At 44.9% G+C, this 18,279-nt stretch overlaps 1 protein-coding gene across 2 annotated transcripts in view; it reads right to left on the bottom strand.

Annotated features, from left to right (window-relative positions):
• The window catches only part of TRPM7 (transient receptor potential cation channel subfamily M member 7), a 2,599,208-nt gene that overhangs the window by 264,655 nt on the left and 2,316,274 nt on the right, over window positions 1-18,279 (bottom strand). For both annotated transcript variants that reach the window (XM_069624956.1, XM_069624955.1), the window contains exon 30: window positions 14,911-14,951. In XM_069624956.1, the coding sequence (XP_069481057.1) occupies window positions 14,911-14,951 (41 nt within the window). The remainder of the gene's footprint in view (window positions 1-14,910; window positions 14,952-18,279) is intronic.

The raw sequence follows: 18,279 nt of genomic DNA, 5'->3' as shown, positions 1-18,279 counted from the left end.
CATTTTTGCGGTTTTACATATTTGTTCGCTGGGCGCAGGTCTAACACAGGGCACATGGAGAAATCTTTTTTGGTCACAAGGAAGTACACTGAATAAATACCCTTGCTTACCTCATGAAGGGGACGACTTCTAAGGTGTCCTTTTTCAGAAGGATCTGCACCGCTTCCAGCAGGATTTGCAGGTGTGCTGGAGGTAGGTGTCTGCTCTTTGGTGGGTGGTATAGAGGTGGCCAGTGGAACTCGATGCAGCAATCGTGGGTGACGGTCTTTAACACCCACTGGTCTGATGTGATCCCCTCCCATGCATGAATGAATGATGACAAACATCCCCTAACCGGGGAGGCATGGGAGGGGACCCGGAATGGTGAGTCACTTTGATGTGGAGGCCAAGGAGCCCCTTGGGGTAGTGTTCCTGCTTCTACCTTTGCCTCTTTGCTGGTACTGGCTGTTGCCAGATGAGCCTTGCCCGGAGGACCATGGGGTAGCTCCAGCACCATATCGACCATGGGGAGACCGGGAGAAAGACTGACCTTGAAAGGTACAACGAGAGTTTGAGCATCCTCGGTGTTGGAAGGGCTTGGCCGTAATTTGGTGGAGCGATTTCAGCATCTCATGTTCTATTTTAGCTGTCTCCAAGGCATCATCTACAGCCTTAATAAATAAGTTGGACTCCTCAATGGGTTTATTTATCAGGGAGGCTGGAGTTTCTGGTTTGAAGCCCGAGTTCTTCAGCCAGGCGTGTCTCATGAGTAAAGTCCCTTGTGCTAGAAAGCAACCTCCAGTTTCAGCAGCGTCTAGAGTGTTCTTTAGTATATTATGGGTCACCTTTCTGCCCTCAGTCACGACCACCAGCAGGTGTGATCGCGTGGGTTCTGGGACCTCTTGGAGGCCTTCTTGGAGCAGGCCCCATTGTACATCGCAGTAACTAGCGAGAAGGGTGGTATTATTTGTGATACTGGTTGAATAGACCACAGATGTGGCAATACATTTGCCGATGGCGTAGTGTTTTTCGCAATCCTTATCGAGGGGAGCCGCCGCCGTAGACAGTGGCACTCCTGCTATCTATCTAAATTTTTGTATAGCGCCCTATCGCCCATAGGCCTCAAAGCGCTCACATAGACAACATGGAACAGATACCTCAAGCAGGAGAGAAAGCAACAGAGACTATTACATTTCTCCTTCATCAAACAGGTGTGTCTTGAGCAGTTTCTTAAATACGGCAAGAGACACACTGTTTTTAATCAGAGGGGGCGTGGAATTCCAGATCGTTGGAGCCCAATGAGCAAAATTAGTACCACATACTCTTTCTAGGAATTTTGGTGGTTGTTGTAGGTTATATTTATCATTAGATCGAAGGTTTCTTCGGATGGGGGCCTTAGTTTTTTCGCAAGATAGTTGGGGGCAGTACCAGCTAGGCATTTAAAGATCACAAGAGAGCATTTAAATGTTATTCGCGGTTGGAATGGCAGCCATTGAAGTTTTCTTCTTGCTGCTGACATTATTTCCCATTGGTTTAATCCAAAAACAAACCCTAACTGCACCATTCTGTATGGTCTGCAATTTTGTGGTATTGCCTTTGGAAGCACCCATCAGGAGACTATAACAGTAATCCAGTTTCAAGTTAATTATGGCTCCTGCAATCAGAGCTGGGTTTTTCTCAGTTTGATATGATTGGATTTACCATATAAGATTAGTGTAGAACGCACATGTTGATTTTAGATAAGAAACATGTCTCTTGTATGAGAGGTGCAAGTCCATGAAAATACCCAAGTTAACATGCTCCGAGACTTCGATTAAACTATTATTAATCATACATTTTTTGTGTTGTTGATTTCATTTTCCTATTTTCTGTGCCAAGTATTAAGAGTTCAGTCTTTGCCTTATTGAGTGCTAGAGAGTTATTTGCCATCCATTTTTGGATAGCATTGAACACTTCCTTAACTCTTTGCACATCCTTTTCATAGGAGCCTGACAGTTCAAATACCTTATGTATATGCATAATTTGTGAACTGGACACCCAGGTTTTGAAGCATGTCACACAATAGTTTTGAGAAAATGTTGACAAGCAAAGGAGACAAACATGATCCCTGCGGGACACCATAGGTCAGTAGCATTTTCAGGGAGCTAAAGTTACCCTTTACGACTGCGGCCATCCTTGGGCCTAAGAATGATTTAAACCAGTTTGTTGCTAGAGGAGAACAACTGCCAGTAGTTCTCAATCTCTCGGCCAAAAGATCATGATCAATAAGATCAAACGCTGAGGAGAGATCAAATAGCATAAGTAAGGCAGTGTTTCCTTGTTCAATGATACTAGCAATGTTGGCCTGGAGATCCAAAAGAGCGGTCTCTGTTCCGTGTTTAGCCCTAAATCCGGATTGCTCATTTGCCAGTAGTTCATTTGTGTCTACGAACCTTTGGTACTGTTGATAGGCAATCCTATCAATGATTTTAAGCAAGAAAGGCATATTTGTTATAGGCCTAAAATTGCCAGGTATTGAGAATATTTCTTTGGATTGTGATTTGGCTTGTCGTATTCTCTTGTTAAGGTGTTCTGCTTCAGCTTGAAAAATAGTCAATTTATAAGCTTTTGTGGCTAGCTTATAGGATGCTAGTGATGGTGTAGATTGTTCTTTCCTCCAGAGATGCTCAGTTTTGCGCTTAGCTCTTCTGGATTGTAGGATATCACTAGAAAACCATTTATTCAGGGTAGTAGATTTATTATTTTTTTCTGGTTTAAGTAGAGACAGTTCATCGAAGGCTTGATTGGTAGCCTTTCTGAAAGACTGGGTGAAGGTGTCTACAGATATATGCTGATGTAGCGAGGGCAGTCGGGGACAAACCTTTTCCTTAAAAGCCTTGCTAGTTACAGCCTTCCTGTTAGGCCAAGTTCACAGGGGTTTAGTTCTAGTGGAGTGCTGTATCTGTCTGTTAACAGTATGGCATGTTAAGTTAACCATTGGTGGTGGTTGGATCAGTTGGTGATAGGATCAAGCACATTCTAACATTGATGTCACTGTTATTTCCTGGTTTTTTGCCAGTCTCCAGTATCTGGTGGTTATAACAACCAGAGAGTCCGGTGCGGCATGACCTTGAGTATAGAGTCAGATGGAGAGGAGCGAAACAATTTTTCAAATTGAGGGTTGACTGCCCTTGTGAGGGACGGGGACAATAAAGAAGGAGCTAGTCATTTCTTTATTGAGTTGTAGTAGTGACTAGTGAGAGGTTTTTCTTTGAAAATGTCCTCAACAAAGTCAGATTCCTGGACAGCTTCCTGTGTTGCGATCTGAAAATGATCTGTGGCTCTCTTTAGGATGGCATTAAATAACATTTGGTCATCTATTGACGATGACTGCCTCTGTTGAGGTGAAGAAGGCCCCGGATCTGTTGGCTGATCTTGATCCCAGTCCTGGTCAGCTGTGTCCTGATCAAAAGGACTATCCTCGTATGTTTCTTCTTGTTCAGAATAATCAAAGACCTCCTCTTGATGGATTAGTGAAGGAATGGGAAGCTTCTGCAGCTTTGGTGGAATGGGGCCGGAGTCTTCCTCACTATTGGGAGTAATGTATTTATCTGTGAAGTCTATAAATTGTGCCATCTTGTCCATAATTCTCAAATCTATGCCTAGTCCATAGGGATGAAGCAGAGGGTTCTGGAGGAGGAAAAGCTGGACAGTAGGGGGAGATTTTAATGATAAAGCCCTTGAGAGAGGCTGGGAGGTTTCAGAGTACTCCTCTGGACGTGAGAGGATACCTCTTGTGTTCTTCCGCTGCCAAAATAATAGATGCGAGACCCTTGTGTATTTTCGGCAGCTGAATGCTGGGTTTCGATGTGCCTGCCGGGGTCGCCTATGTGTCGGTAACCGTGTGCTTTTTTGTTGAAACGCCCTTGTGAGAGGATAGCCCATTCGCATGCCGAGAAGAGGGATGTGCAGAAGGTGCTGGACCGCGAGGTTCAGCAAGCACCGAAGTTTTTGGCGGGCCTGTTGGCGTTTCTATGACGTGTCCGTCGGGGAGGACTTAGAGGTTGTGTGTTTTGGCTTAGGTGGTACGTGTGTGCCCTTGTCGCCCGGATGTGAACTCCCCATAAAAGAACCGGTGGTCTGTCTGTCGGGGACGGCATCTGGGAACCGAGGGCTCTGCCGAAAGGTCTATGGCTTCCAGGTCAGAGCCATGGCTGCCGCTGGAATCCTCATCATCCGAAGCGATGGTGCCAACGGGGGAATGACTCTCGGCCTGCATCACGTAGGCGACCCACCGCGTTGTCCGCCTGTCCTTTAACATCTTGGGACGAAACAGCTTGCAGGACTTACAAGAATATGCGTCGTGGTCACGAGGTAGACACCTATTGCAACGGCGATGGGTGTCCTTCCTCAGGAATTTGCTGTTACACGACAGACAAAATTTAAAGGTTGTGCTCTCCATAGCAGAGGGAGATGGCAGCCAGACCAAATAGGGAAAGAGAAGGGAAAAGGAAATGTTTTCTTGAACAGAATAAACCCCAGGCCCCACTCTCCCTACTGTAAGGGGCTGGCCAGAGGGCAAGGCCACGCAGTCGAATGACGTTGATCAATACACCATGTCTAAGGCATCGGTAGTCCATGAAGTAGTAGTTGAAGAGAAGTAGTCGAAGACTAGACAACCATCGGTCGTGGGACAAAGAAGTAATTAATTAGCAATATTAACTCTTGCAAGCTCCGCATAAGGCGACCAACAAAATAAACAAAATAAACAATCTGAGGGTCCTCATTGTGTGAGTGATTTAGGATCCACTATAGGGACAGTGTTACAGTCACGCCCATGTCGATGTCCCCTTTCGATCTTCGAAAGAAAGATGCAATACTCTGCCATTACCACTAGATGTCGGAGTATATGCACAGCATGTGATTCTAAGCATATTCACAAGCATCAGAATTGTATTTACATTACCCTATGAGTAGGCAGGGTCTTTAAACCTTCAGTATTCTAGGTTACCCGATCAATTGAAACTACGACATTACCCAGCAATGCTGGCAGCAGCAAGTGATGTGTAGTGAGCGCCTCACATAACTACTCTTTGCATTGCGATCCTATCTTACACTCATCAGGGTGAAAGGTGGTCAAGGCAGCCCAGGCGCATCGCAATATTCACAGAATGTACAACTACAAATCATTAAGTAGCAGATCAACGCATAATCCCAGACGAAAATGGGTAATTGTTGAAAAGGCTATTGCTACTGTGGCCTTGTCATATTTCGATGGCCCCTCAACAATACCAGACCATGCTCAGTTTACCAAAGCCCCCCCATTAAGCACCAACTTCCTTGGGCTCAGTGGCCCATAGTCCATCCCTAGCCCTTGTTCCCAGCCACCACAATCATTAGAGAAGCAAATATTACCCCTGCATCATTTGCTCAATGGAGGAACGGAGGCTGCACATGTATTGCACAGCTCTTTGTAGACAGGCAATCATGGCATTTCAGTATTGCAAGATTACCTTTACGCCATAGGCGAAAGGCAGAGTGAAGTATCTGCTTGTCTGACATGTCACATTTCACCTTGAAGACAAATAAGGAAGGGCCTAAAAATCACACTGCTTTCTAGTTTAATTTTCCCTGGGAATGAACAATGAGGAACAATCTCATGTGAATAAGACTCTGTGGACAGCTGCGACAGACAACCTGGCATGTATAGGGGACAGTAGTGCAATTATCTAAATAAAATACTTGATTGCTTGTTATAGGAGAGAAGCTGGAGAATATACGACAGGTCATCCTTAAGTGTCTGGTTCGGACAAGGATATATCACTATAAACCTAATCAATATATGGCCGGTTAGAGGGGATTTAGGATGATGGTCTTGTTTTCTTAACATATGATGGAATTTCCCAAAATATCAGAGCAAAGTAGAACCACACAGCACAGATATGCAGAGCAGCCACAGATGGCATTTAAGATTCTGCCTTACATTTACATTTATTTATTTACATAGCATAACCAAAACGGCCCGGAGGCATACAGGAGCTATAGAATGTTATCAGCAAAAAGAGCCAGACAAACAAACAAAACATTGGCACTGACCACAAGGACCAGTGACAAGGAGGCAAGTATATCTGAATAAGTATGACATGATATGATATGGCATTTATAACGTGCCTATACACAAGTGTTTCAAGGCGCGACGAGGCAAGGGAGGGGAACAAAGGGAGGACGGACAACGATCCTACTAGGCCAGGTGTCATTCAGATCGCGCAAGTGCATGGGAGGGGGCTGGGACAGTGCAGTACATGGGAAAGATGATAACAATAATAAGTAATCCCAACAAGTGGCAAGTGCAATGGTAAGTGCATACATCAGGTGTCAAGGGCTGGTAGCGTGACTGTATGGATACAGAAACAGTCCCCTAGTGCAGGGGTTGCCAGGTGGGCAGTGCAGGTGTGTGACGCGGGGGGAGGGGTCTGACCCGACATCAGAGGGTGTCCAGGTCGCCAGTGTAATTCTGGTAACAGCCAGGAGGTCAGCACAGAAGAGGAGGAGAGAAGGTGGAAGCAAAGAGAAAGGTTTTGAGGTGCTTCCGGAACCGGAGATGGTTCTCCTCGAGTTTGAGGGAGGCAGAGAGGATGTTCCAGTGGGAGTCCTCAGCCGAAGAAAGAGATCTACCACCAACTCATTGCTTGGAGAAGCGACTGACCCTGAGGGAGTTGGAGGTGGATAAGCGGAGAGCTCCAGAAGGAAGATATTTAGGAAGAGAGAGTTGAAGGTATTGAGGCCCCAGGGGGCCTTGTGGACGATGCAGAGGGTTTAAAACGTAATCCTCGCAGCCACTGGGAGCCAGTGCAGATATTTCAGTCCTGGAGAGATACGATCCCTGGGCTCGAGGCCAAGGACAAGTCTTGCAGTCCTGTTCTGGATAAGTTGCAGAGGGCGGAGGGCAGAAGCAGGCAGATTTAGAAAGAGGCTGTTGCAGTAATCCAGCCTAGAGAGAACCAGAGCTCTGGAGACAGTGAGCTTCTGGCGGAAGGAGAGGAAAGGAAGAATACCTCTGAGGAGGTGCAGTTTGATAGTGAGACTTCTTAGAGATGTCAGAGATGTGAGGAGAGAAGGAGAGTGTGGAGTCAAAGATAACCCTGAGGTTTTTAGTTTCAAAGGTGGGAGCAGGAGGAGGGCCAAGAGAGGCCGGCCAGAGAGCTGCAGGGAAGAAGGAAGCGGGTGTGCCGATGAGGAGAATCTCAGTCTTGCTGGCATTAAAGCAGAGGTCATTGGCGGCACACCACTCCTGGATAGCAGACAGACAGTCAGAGATGAGGGACGGGGACGAGGAGGCCGAGGGCAGCCTGAAAATGAGCTGGGTGTCACCCTCATAGCACTGAAAGTTGGGGCAGAGAGTGGCGATGCGGTGGGGAAGGAGTGCCAGGTATTGGTTGAAAAGCCAGGGAGAGAGGTTAGAGCCCTGGGGGACACCACAGGTAGAGTAAAAGACAGCAGAGAGGAAAGTAGGTCTTTATTTTCTTTTTGAACTGGTTAACGGTTTTAATTTCTCTCGGATCGGGTGGAATGGAATTCCATGCTCTAAGGGCTGCTATAAAAAAGGACTCTTTACTGACACTGGCGAGCTTGAATCTAGGAACCAACAGCAGATTCAGACAGGTTTCCGTGCCATTGTTTCCACGAGATGATATGGATTATGTCCATTCATGCATTTGAAAGTGATTACCTATAGGCAGAATTCTATTCTAGCTTCTATAGGCAGCCAGTGGAGCTTTTGTCTTGCCCTCGAAATATGATTTCATTTTTTTAGTCCCATCCATGCCCTCACTGAACTATTTTGAATTATTTTTAATTTTGCGCAATAACCCTTGGTAACCCCAACTAGGAGATTACTAAAATAGTCAATTTTAGAGCCTGCTATGGCCCATGCCACTGTCTCACAGCTATTGGTTGTAAGAAAGGGCTGAATGTGTGCTAAAAATCTGATGTGATAGGCTGCGGATGACACAAGTGAGTTAACTTGCGCACACATGCCTAGATTTTGATCAAGATATATTCCTAACGTTTTCACTTTCTGTTTTGTTAAAATTTTGCAACCGGCTATCTGAAACTACTGGTATTCTAATCCTAATTCTTTTTACTCTATTGTTGGTACCCATTACCATGAGTTCTGTTTTATCACTATTGAGTGCAAGACCACTTTCTATCATCCATTCCTCAATCAACCCATTAACATCATTCAAGGATCATCTTCTCCATAGAATCCTGATAGGGGGATGACACACTGTGTATAAGCATAGTTAGTGAAACATATGCCTCTCTTCTAAAAGCTGAAATAATGGAACTGTGAATATGTTATATAGGGATGGCGAAAGACATGCCCCCTAAGGGACGCTATATTGCAGTTGAGTTGGACTTGCTTCTGCCGCACCACTCCAGACCCCGACAGATCTATTCTCTAGAAAAGACTTGACCCATGCTGCTGCCTTATCACTGAAATTGGCCACACTCTTAAGTCTTTTGAAAAGTAGCGTATGACCAACCAGGTCAAATGCAGCATACATGCCCAGTAACACGAGTAAAGGTGTTTGTCCCTTGTCCATGTACTGTAATATATTGACTTAAGATCTAACAGGGCAGTCTCGGTCCCATAAACAGGTCTGAAACCAGACTGCTGCTTGTTCAATATGTTCGCTTTGATCGAATGGCAGAGGATCTGTTCATATGCCACTCTATCCAATATTTTTAATAGGAAAGGAGGAAAGGAGTATTAGTAATTGGTCTATAATTTGCTGGTATCTCAGGATCCAATACAGGTTTTTTAAGCAGTGGTGTAATCTACGCCTCTTTCAATTTATCTGGTACATGATTTTCCTGGAAAGACGCATTGACACATTTTGAAAGTACCCCTATTAATGAGGAACCACAGGCTTTCACCCATGATAGCCGGGCATATATCTCTCTTACAATTAGTGGGTTTTAGCTTACTGACAACAGCCATCAATTCATCTTTCGAGACAGTTTTAAAACTAAAACGATCAGCCGATTATGTTGCCTCTTTTTCACTAATCTGAGGTATGCACTTTTCCCTAATAATGCCAATATTCTTTTTTTAGAGATATGCTTTGTTTGATCTTGTCAAGTTTGCCAAGCATGGCCTCTTGGATGGTTGAACACCCTTTAGCATCCTTGAGTGGCTTCTTATTACTCTTGGGACAAGGCTTTTCTACTTCCCTAAGGATTTTCAAAAGTTCCTTCGATTCATGTTGGGCATCAACTATAACATGCTCCTACCTACATTCATTTTGCCTTTATAACTGCTAATTTGTAGTTTGTGGCCCCAATGTTGTACACCTATCTATCTGTGTATGTTTTCCATATGTGAAAGCATTTCCATTTCTGTGCTTTAAGCGTCTGTAATTCGGGTGAAAACCAGGCCCTATTTCATTTTCGAGACACAAATCTCGTTTTCAGGGGGGCAAAGATGTAAACTGCTGCCGAGATCGTCTCTTGGTATGCTTTTATTATTTGATTAGATGTTTCTAAGATCGCAAGATTGTTATGGAGTGGGGAAATCCATGCCTCCATAGTCTCTGGCTGAACTCTGCGAACATTTCTACATGTGATCCATCCACATTCTTTGTATTTGCCTTTTCTTCAATTATTTTGCCAATAGTACTTCAAAGTAAACAAAAAGGTGATCAGACCAGGGACATAAAGAATTCTTAGGCTTGGTGCGGTTAATATTGTGCATAGCCACCCAGTCAAGTGTGTTGCTCCTTACGTGTGTGGCCTCATTGATGAAATGGGAAAAGCACAAACTAGAAAATGTATCCTCCAGGTCTTTTGCTGTGTGGTCGATATTATTACCCAGCCTTAAGTTAAAATCCCCCATCACAACAAATTTGGTGGTACTCTTTAACCAAGGGAGCTGGACATTACCCAATTGGGGAAAAATTCAGGCATTAGTATAGGTGGACGATAAACAATGGCAATATTAACAGTTCTGGTTGCCACTGTCTGTATTTTAGGGAACAGCATTTCACAACCCATTGGTTCCATAGTATCTGTTTCCCAGACCTCAAGGCTTGTTCTGTAAATAATTGCAACCCCTTCTCCAGTCTGAGCTTCCCAATCCCTCTGCAGGATGGAGCGCAGGTCCCGCTGTCTGATGAAGCCAGGTCTCGGTGATGGCACATATACCCAGGTTATATTCAATAATCTAGGGCCTCATTACAAGTTTTCTGGTCCAGAAACAAAGGTGCTGGTAAGCTCACCGGCACCCTTGTTTCCGGACTGATAAACTACGTGCCTGCCTGCTGTGGCCAATGCACCCGACAGGTTTGGCCCTGCCAGGCGCAGCGGCCACAGTAGGCAGACCGTTCACGGAATCGCCGGCACCGGTAAAAACAGTGCTGGTGCTTCTGTGTCCCCACTCCTACATAGTTCTATGGCACTCTATGGGAATGGGGACTTACATTTTACCGGCACCTGACTTCCCGGGCCGCCGGACTTGTAATCTGTAAAATATTACAAGTTGGGCGGCAACCTGCCGGTAGCACCGGCAGGGTTACTGCCGGACACGTAATGAGGACCTATAGTCTGCCACTTCCGTGGCATGTTTGACCAGGGATCTAGTATTTAGTCATGTTATTTTGAGTTTATTTAGACTTCCCTCTTTAGAGGAGTTAACTGTGTGTATTTTCATATTCTGCTTCTGTAATTGTTGTTTATCCTCAGGGCAAACTGGCCTGGTCTTATCATCCCTATTACAACATAATTAATCTGAGGTTAAGTTTTTGGTTACTTTACATTCAATCGACTTTCTCTGAGACATGGCTGGGTTTGTAATGATAATCTCGTCAATCATACTGTTCCCTGATGAATCACTATGAGTGGTAGCTTCATTCACGTTTTTGTTACTTCTCCCATTTATCAATGGACATACCTCCCTCTTTTTTATCAAGAGTGTTAAATGTACTCACCTGACTAAGATCAGCATTCAAATAAAGTGAACTAATTTCCGCTCTACGTGGTGCGGCAGCTGACAGCAAAGCACTTTGGTCCACACCCCAGTTAGCCATATTCATGTAAATGGAGTATATAAGCTCTAGTGGATGCATGATAGGATGTGTAAAGTAAAAATAGCTCACCAGCAGAGAAGCCTTTGGGCAGTGAGCAGCACGGACCAGCACAGACAGGCTTGTTGTCACGTGCCGCTTAGCAAATAAAATGACACACAAACTACAACCCTTCTGGGTATTGTAGTTCGCTTGATGTTAGTGTAGGTTAACAGCAACAGTGGCTATAGCTACAGGTCACACCACTAAGAGAAGTACTGAAAAATTAGAACACAGCGATTTGGGGTAACAATCTGAAATTTCATACAATTCTCTATAGGATTCTATTAAAAGAATATGAGCAGCACAATATGAAAATAATTAAATAAAATACCTAGGATCGAGGAGGAGCACAAATCCATTCATTTGGAGATTACAGTGGGAGGTAGGCATATGCTCACTGTTAGAATTAAAAAACACAACAGCTTGTGCAGGTATCAAGAAATGCAATCGAGGGTGAAAGGTGCTGCAAGTCAGATCCGATGTCTGGGCTTAAGTGTTGCTGGAATGTGTTGGATTCAGTGAAGACGATCAACACTATCAAGGGGGAATTCAACTATTTTATTTTCTCTATTCTTCAGCGAAAAAGCACAAACTCAATCCTCTTCTACCAGAAATGTTGCAGTCGAGTATCTTGAACTTGCCAATCCAAATATAGCACAAAGCCCTATGGTTGCTGAACTGATCAAAAGAACGAAAGAGTGTGGATGGTCATGTCTAATCATTGTAAGGGGCAGGGTCCTCAGTGGTTTCAACCCCCCCCCCCCCCCTTCATCAAGAACATCACAATCAGTCTGGTTGTCCACCAGGGCAGCTATCAGCTCAGCCCTAGATTTATCTTCAAAGTCTAACTCCCTGGCTTCACCAGCACTCTGGAGAGCCGCATCCTAGTCAATTTACCATTTGCAATAGATTCCATTGCTTGTAGTGAAGTTATCCTAGTACACAACTAAAAACCTCAAATTAACAAAGTGTGGATATTTTCTAAGTGGCAAGGTTACACACTGATTCTTAAAACCATTAGCATCTCACCACTGTCACCAGTGTAAAGACTGGAGGGGGGTTATCTGTACTCCTGCCCTCTATATGGCAGAGTAGAAGCACAAAGCACCCCAGCCAGGATTCTCTATATAGTAGTATGGACAAGCTACCAAGGCTTAAGCTCTCAGGAGATGATGCATGCTGGTTCTTAGGTACACTGTAGTCCCCAAGCCCCCCACACAAAGGAATGTCCACACACTATGTTATGTGCTAACACAGTTCTTTATTTAAAAATGAGGTTCAATATATACACACAATTAATAACACACTTTGTACTTTGGCAAATCTAGTATGGCAAACATATACAATGTCTATGTGGTACCGCTCTTTAACTATTGACTCCTTTAAAATGCACCAAATGCTGACAGTTCTAAGGGCAGACAAATCAAACAGTAATGTGCATCAGGATAGGATGTAGGAAGGAAGACTAGTTAGTTTAAACAGTGGCATAATGATTCTCTTGCTACTAAGACACAGTTCTGTGTGAGGATCCCCCCACCTGGGAACCTGTAATAAAGTGTATTAACAAGCACAGTCCATTTATGTTTCAATAGTCTTGTTTCCTGGTCAAAAATGTTCCACTAGCCCAATGTACCTGAGTTTAGCAGAGTTTCGTCGGTGGCTCGTCGACAGGTTCCTTGTGTGTTGATGACTCCCTTTAAAGCAGGACCCACGGTCGTTGAGATTCTGTGAAGAAAAGGTGAACACCTTTGTCAGGACAGAAGCTTTGAATTTCGCGGTGCTCGTCAAAGATCGATCGTGGACGTCCTGCGTAGATGGGTCATGCGGTGCAGCTCGATGACAGAGTTTGGTGCCGCAAACAGGACTCAGTGATGAGCTTAGCCTGGCAGCCGGCATCAGGTGTCAGCGCAGAAGATCGGGACTCGACCATGGCTGGATCTTCACTCATCTGTGTCTTTGTGAACTTCAGGTGGCAGGAAACCCACCGGCAGATTTGCCTCGGTCGTCGGCGACTTCGACCTTCTCTGGCGGGAAAAAGCAGTTGACGCTGATGGCAAGGGAGTCTTTGTTTTAAATGTTCTTAGGTACTGGTGGAGCATTGTGGCTCTGGTCGTCGAGCAGCACGGCATCAAGCTGTCCTGGGTTGTGGGCAACACAACTCGACGGGCTTCCAGCGATCACAGAGATCCTCCGAACCCTGGTCAAAAGTGATGGACGTAGACGGCTTTGATGTCCTGGTGCTTTACTGCAATGTTTCTCGGCAGACCCTGTTTACGGTCGACAGCCTTTGGGGACTGACTTCTAGGGTGCCTTGATGAAGATCAGCTTCTGCACGATGTTCCCTCATAGCTCAGGGAGAGGTCTCCTAAGCAGGTCCTCTCTTGGATGAGTCCTTGACAGACAGCAGCTCCTGGATTTCGTCGACGGTGAGCAGCAGCAAACCATCTTCCAGCTGGGCTTCAAGGATAAGCAGTTTCAAGTTTCAACTTCAGCTTCTGAATAATTTGTCAAGTTAGTGGTCCCCAGATATACACATCTGTACCTCATTCACACTGCTGAGCCAAGCTCAGTCAGCCAATCAGTCAGAAGGTCATTCATGCAGGCAGGAAGCCAATCAGGCTCACAGTGCATTCAGGCCATTCACTTCCACCCAGACACCCATAACAAGAAATGTGGATTGGGGCAAGCACCCAGCCTTTCAGCACACCACACTGCATTCATGTAAGTTTCGGGCAGGGCTGTCTCATTCTTTGTGTCACACACACAGAAACCAGACACCCATAACATGGAACGGATACTGGTCACATACTCCATTCACATACGTCCGACCCCAAGGGTGTACCCACCACATACAGTCACTGGGAAGGCTCCAGCCAGTCTGGCCTGGACTTCCCATACCAATACATATATGGTTCTTTCACTTAACAGGCAGTCAGGGGAAGGGGCAGAGTCAGAGCTTCCCAGGACTTTGGGAACAATAAGGTAATAGGCAACAGAAACAGAAAGGACACAGGGGGCATCTTGCCTTCTATCAGGAATCCACTGATTCCTATGGCAGGGCCTGGGTATCCCAAAATGGAGGATACTCAGAGCACCTGTCAAATTCAGCATGAAGCTGCCACCAGCCTATACCCTGCTGTGTGGGTCACACACAGGTGCCCAAAAACAAACACTAGGGGTACAGGGTTGTACCCTCACCCATGGGTGCCATAAGGGTATCCCAAGGGTCTCTGTTCACCACAACCAAAAAAAGGAAGAGCTGCACTGCCAGGAGTCCCACATGGACTCCTGTGCAGAAAACAACACAGAACAAATATGATAAGGGAGTACAGGACAAGGACACAGAGACCCGGTCCTTCCAATGCATTTCCAGCATCATACAAGGGTTTGTAGGGGTGCACTGAGTAAGGCAGGCAAAGTCATGGGCATTTGAAGGCATCATTAACCTTGATTCTCTAATCCAACCTTGTAAGCATTACTCTAGTGAAAGCCAGTAAACAAATGTTAACAAAAAATAATTTACTGGTGAAGAACGAGGCCCGTCCATTTGTAATTAGAGAAGGTATTCTGTGGCCCTCTTCTTCAATGTAACATATAGATTGTGCACTTAACCTGTTTTAGCCACCAATATATGTAGCAAGACTATCGGAAGCTAAAGTGTGATCTACTCATAACCACATTCTTAAGACTATACATTCTTATGCATATTGCAGTCCACTTAAAACCAACACCTTTATTGCATAGATGGGTTTGGCAACACGTGTAAGGCATTGCTTTTACTTGCTAATGTGGTTAGTATTCTGATGAGTGATTTGACAATACTTACATCGGATTGCTGTTCGAAGGCGGTCTACCTTGCAACCAATCCTTTAAATAAAAAAAGAAAATGCTAACCTCAGAGGCATTTAGGATGATCATAAGCATGGATAAATGAACACAACATTAAGAGGCTAAATTACCAGCCAAACTGTTAATTAATGAGCTGTAGGTTCCAAAAGAGATACACATCAGTGTGAATATTTTCATTGCACTATAAATTGTGGCTTAAAGGGGCCGCCTAAACACCATGGCTCAGCCAGGATCTCCATCCTGCATCCTAACCACAATAGACTGCCAAGTTGTTTGATCCCATTCATGATTTTACACACAACCTAGTCATTGCACGGGTGGAGCACTGCACTCGTGACTGACCTGGTGGTGCATAAAGATGCTTCTTTAAGTGCTGGTACAGTACTGTTACATGGCTTTTGCTTAAGCATAAAACCATACAAGTAAACAATTAAACTTTCTTGAAATCTATACAAAATTATTTACGCATATAGTTATTCATTAGATTGGATTAAAATACAGCCACGATTTACATCTTGAAAAATTCAACCGTATTTGTAGATCCTTCTCAGATTATTTGATACTCACCAAAGTATTGATTGGGTTGATGCAGCAATTCAAACTCCTTCCAGGAACCCTCTATCCCAAGGATCTTCAACCTTTGGATCTTCAGATATTTTGGACTATAAATCCCATCAGCTCTAGTCAGCATGATCTACGGTGAGGGATTGTGAGAGTCGTATTCCAAAACATCTGGAGAGCAGGTTGCAGACCCCTGACCAATTTGCTCCTCCATGAAAAGAGAGCTTAATGATCTGGCAGCATTACAGCCATATTTCAATGAACATTTAAAGCAAATGCCATTTCTGCCCTGGCTCCTTGGACAAGTGGAACATAGAATAACCTCAGCTTTAAGTATAATGAAGGTTCTCTTTACCTTGTACAACTAATTCTGCATTGCAATAAGTCTGGCACATATATTTAAATTTAGATGATTGAGCTAGGTAGGTCCAAATACAGTTCAAATCGAATCAGAAAAAGCCCTATGAGGCCTTTGGACTAACTTAGACTAAGTTACAGATGTTGCAAACTGACTGACAAATTAAATACATCCATAAAAATAAGTGGTCAGAAATGTCAGCTACCTCTGATGCCAAGTTAGGTTAGAAATGGGCCAACTTGTAATGGAATGAGTTCAGGACATTATTATTATGAAAACTGTTTCATGATAATTATTTCAAATGAGAACCACCTCCACCTGATTTAACATAAGTTTCTACCAAATGCAGTATTAGAAGACACAAGATGATATTTCAGAATACATTTCTCAGAGCTTCCAGGAATTATGCCAGAGAAGGGAGATTAATTAGACCAATTAAGAAACAAAAAGGCTACTGGAAAACCAAACCGATTTAGTCTTTGCCCATTCTGAATCAGATGACAATTCAGGAAAAATTAAGTAAGATAAATGTTCTAAGTCATATGAAAAGCTGATGCGACTTTAGGAGGGGTGTGTCTGAAGGATCACTATCTATATGAAAACACTTTTAATGCAGAAGTGGAACGAAATTCACTAATTGCCAAAATGGTGTTTCAAGTGACCGATTTGATGTCTGAAGTAGTCATTGACTTAAATGATTTCAGGGAAATTACAGTTAAGAACACATTCTCCCACTTAGGTGCATGCTTCTTAAATGGGTATAAAAATGTAACTAAGAAGTTAAATGCTTCCTCATCGAAGGATTAAAACAACTGCAAATCCAGACTACAGAATGTAGATACATATTCAGCAGCTTAATAAATATCTCAACAACTACAGAAGCAAGATCGGATATAAAAGGAAAGAATATAATCTAGAGATGTATTAACGGAATAAGAGTCTTTAACAATGGTCTTTAGCAACCAAATCTATTTACTGTTGTATTGTGTTCTAGCTGAGATTTTCCAAGCTGCCTGAATAACTTTCGATTCTACCAAGAGAAAGATTGGAATGTATCAAAAGTTAACACTTCAGAACCCAAACTGCTAAGGAAAGTGATTAAAGTTAGAGGTGAAGAACGCAAACCAATTGCGGAGATGGGAGATCTGAAAAAATGTGTGACATCTATGGAGAATCATGTGGATTCCCCACTAAAACCCTGCCTAAAGCCTCCTCCCAGGTAGCCAGGAGAGGACACACGCTTCCTGATCCCAATCCTGGGGAGGTGTACTGTGGCAGGATCACCTGAGTGAAGACAAGGCCCAGGGCGGTGGGGTGATTTCACAGGATGAGACCTGTTATCAGTTTACAATATCTCAACATCCTGCTAAAGATGGAAAGATAAACTCCCAGACTATAATGTCTCTTCCAACAATATCAGGGAAAGACTGCGCATGCGCAACACGCCGATGAAGACGTGAGCTACCTCGCTCCTGAGCAACCGCCGGCATCCTGTGAATTTTAGCCTGGCTCCCCTATGTTTCCAGTGTGAATATTCATACATACAAGTGACGGAAGAAACTGACAGCAGTTTGCTGCCCTCCCGAAGCCAATCAGTGCTGGCAAGGTTGTAAGGCACGGAGTGACCCGTGCCGGTGGGATAGTGGGCGCCATTTATTTTTGTCTGTGCACCCTGGGTCGTGAACACAGAGGCCTGCTGTGGGCTGAAATATAGCTGCCAACAATTTGACTGAGCATCTGCCCCTGGGGCCAAAAGGACAAAAGCGCAGCAGTGAGGGCCGGCTGCCCTGTGTCTGCTCGCTTGAGAAGGTGCGCATTGTGAGGGGTGCCTGGAGAGGAAGAGGATGCTTCGCAGAAGCTGTGAGGGACAGGCGGATGTGGACGGGTGCTCCGCTAGCCCAGAGATGCCAGGCTAAAGCCTGCTGAGGTATCCTGGTCCCCCTGGCGTGCAGATTGTGGGGGGCAGCATCCCTGGCCGCTGGTAGAGTGGGGCTATCACAGGCTCTGGCACCGCTGGAAATTAGACCCAGTAAACGAACCCCCGGCCTTGACCCAATGCGTTAATCAGTACCATCCTGGGCCACACTTCTTTTGCACCCGACAAGATCTACCTCGGAGGAAAGCAGCCACACCGCAGGGAGGCCTGACACCCCCTCGCATCCCCCGCATGGCGCATAGCAGGGCGACATACAGGAGGGCCGCAGGCTGTAACTGAGGAAGATAACCACTGAGACCTGGTGGTAGGAGGCCCGGGCGGACCAGAGGGATGCCTGCCTCCCCTTTTTTTGTGTATTTAGGAGACTGAAGGGTGCCTGGCTGGAACAGGGACGCTAGCTGGGACCGGGCCACTGAGCAAACACGCCCGGAGAAACAGTTGGTATGAGGTGACGAGTGACTCCTCCCTCCACCCTACACTCCAACGTGACA

The sequence above is a fragment of the Ambystoma mexicanum genome, chromosome 11 (assembly GCF_040938575.1).
Source record: "Ambystoma mexicanum isolate Mex_15411 chromosome 11, UKY_AmexF1_1, whole genome shotgun sequence".
Lineage (NCBI taxonomy): Eukaryota > Metazoa > Chordata > Amphibia > Caudata > Ambystomatidae > Ambystoma > Ambystoma mexicanum.
This window is presented reverse-complemented; position numbering and strand designations above follow the sequence as displayed.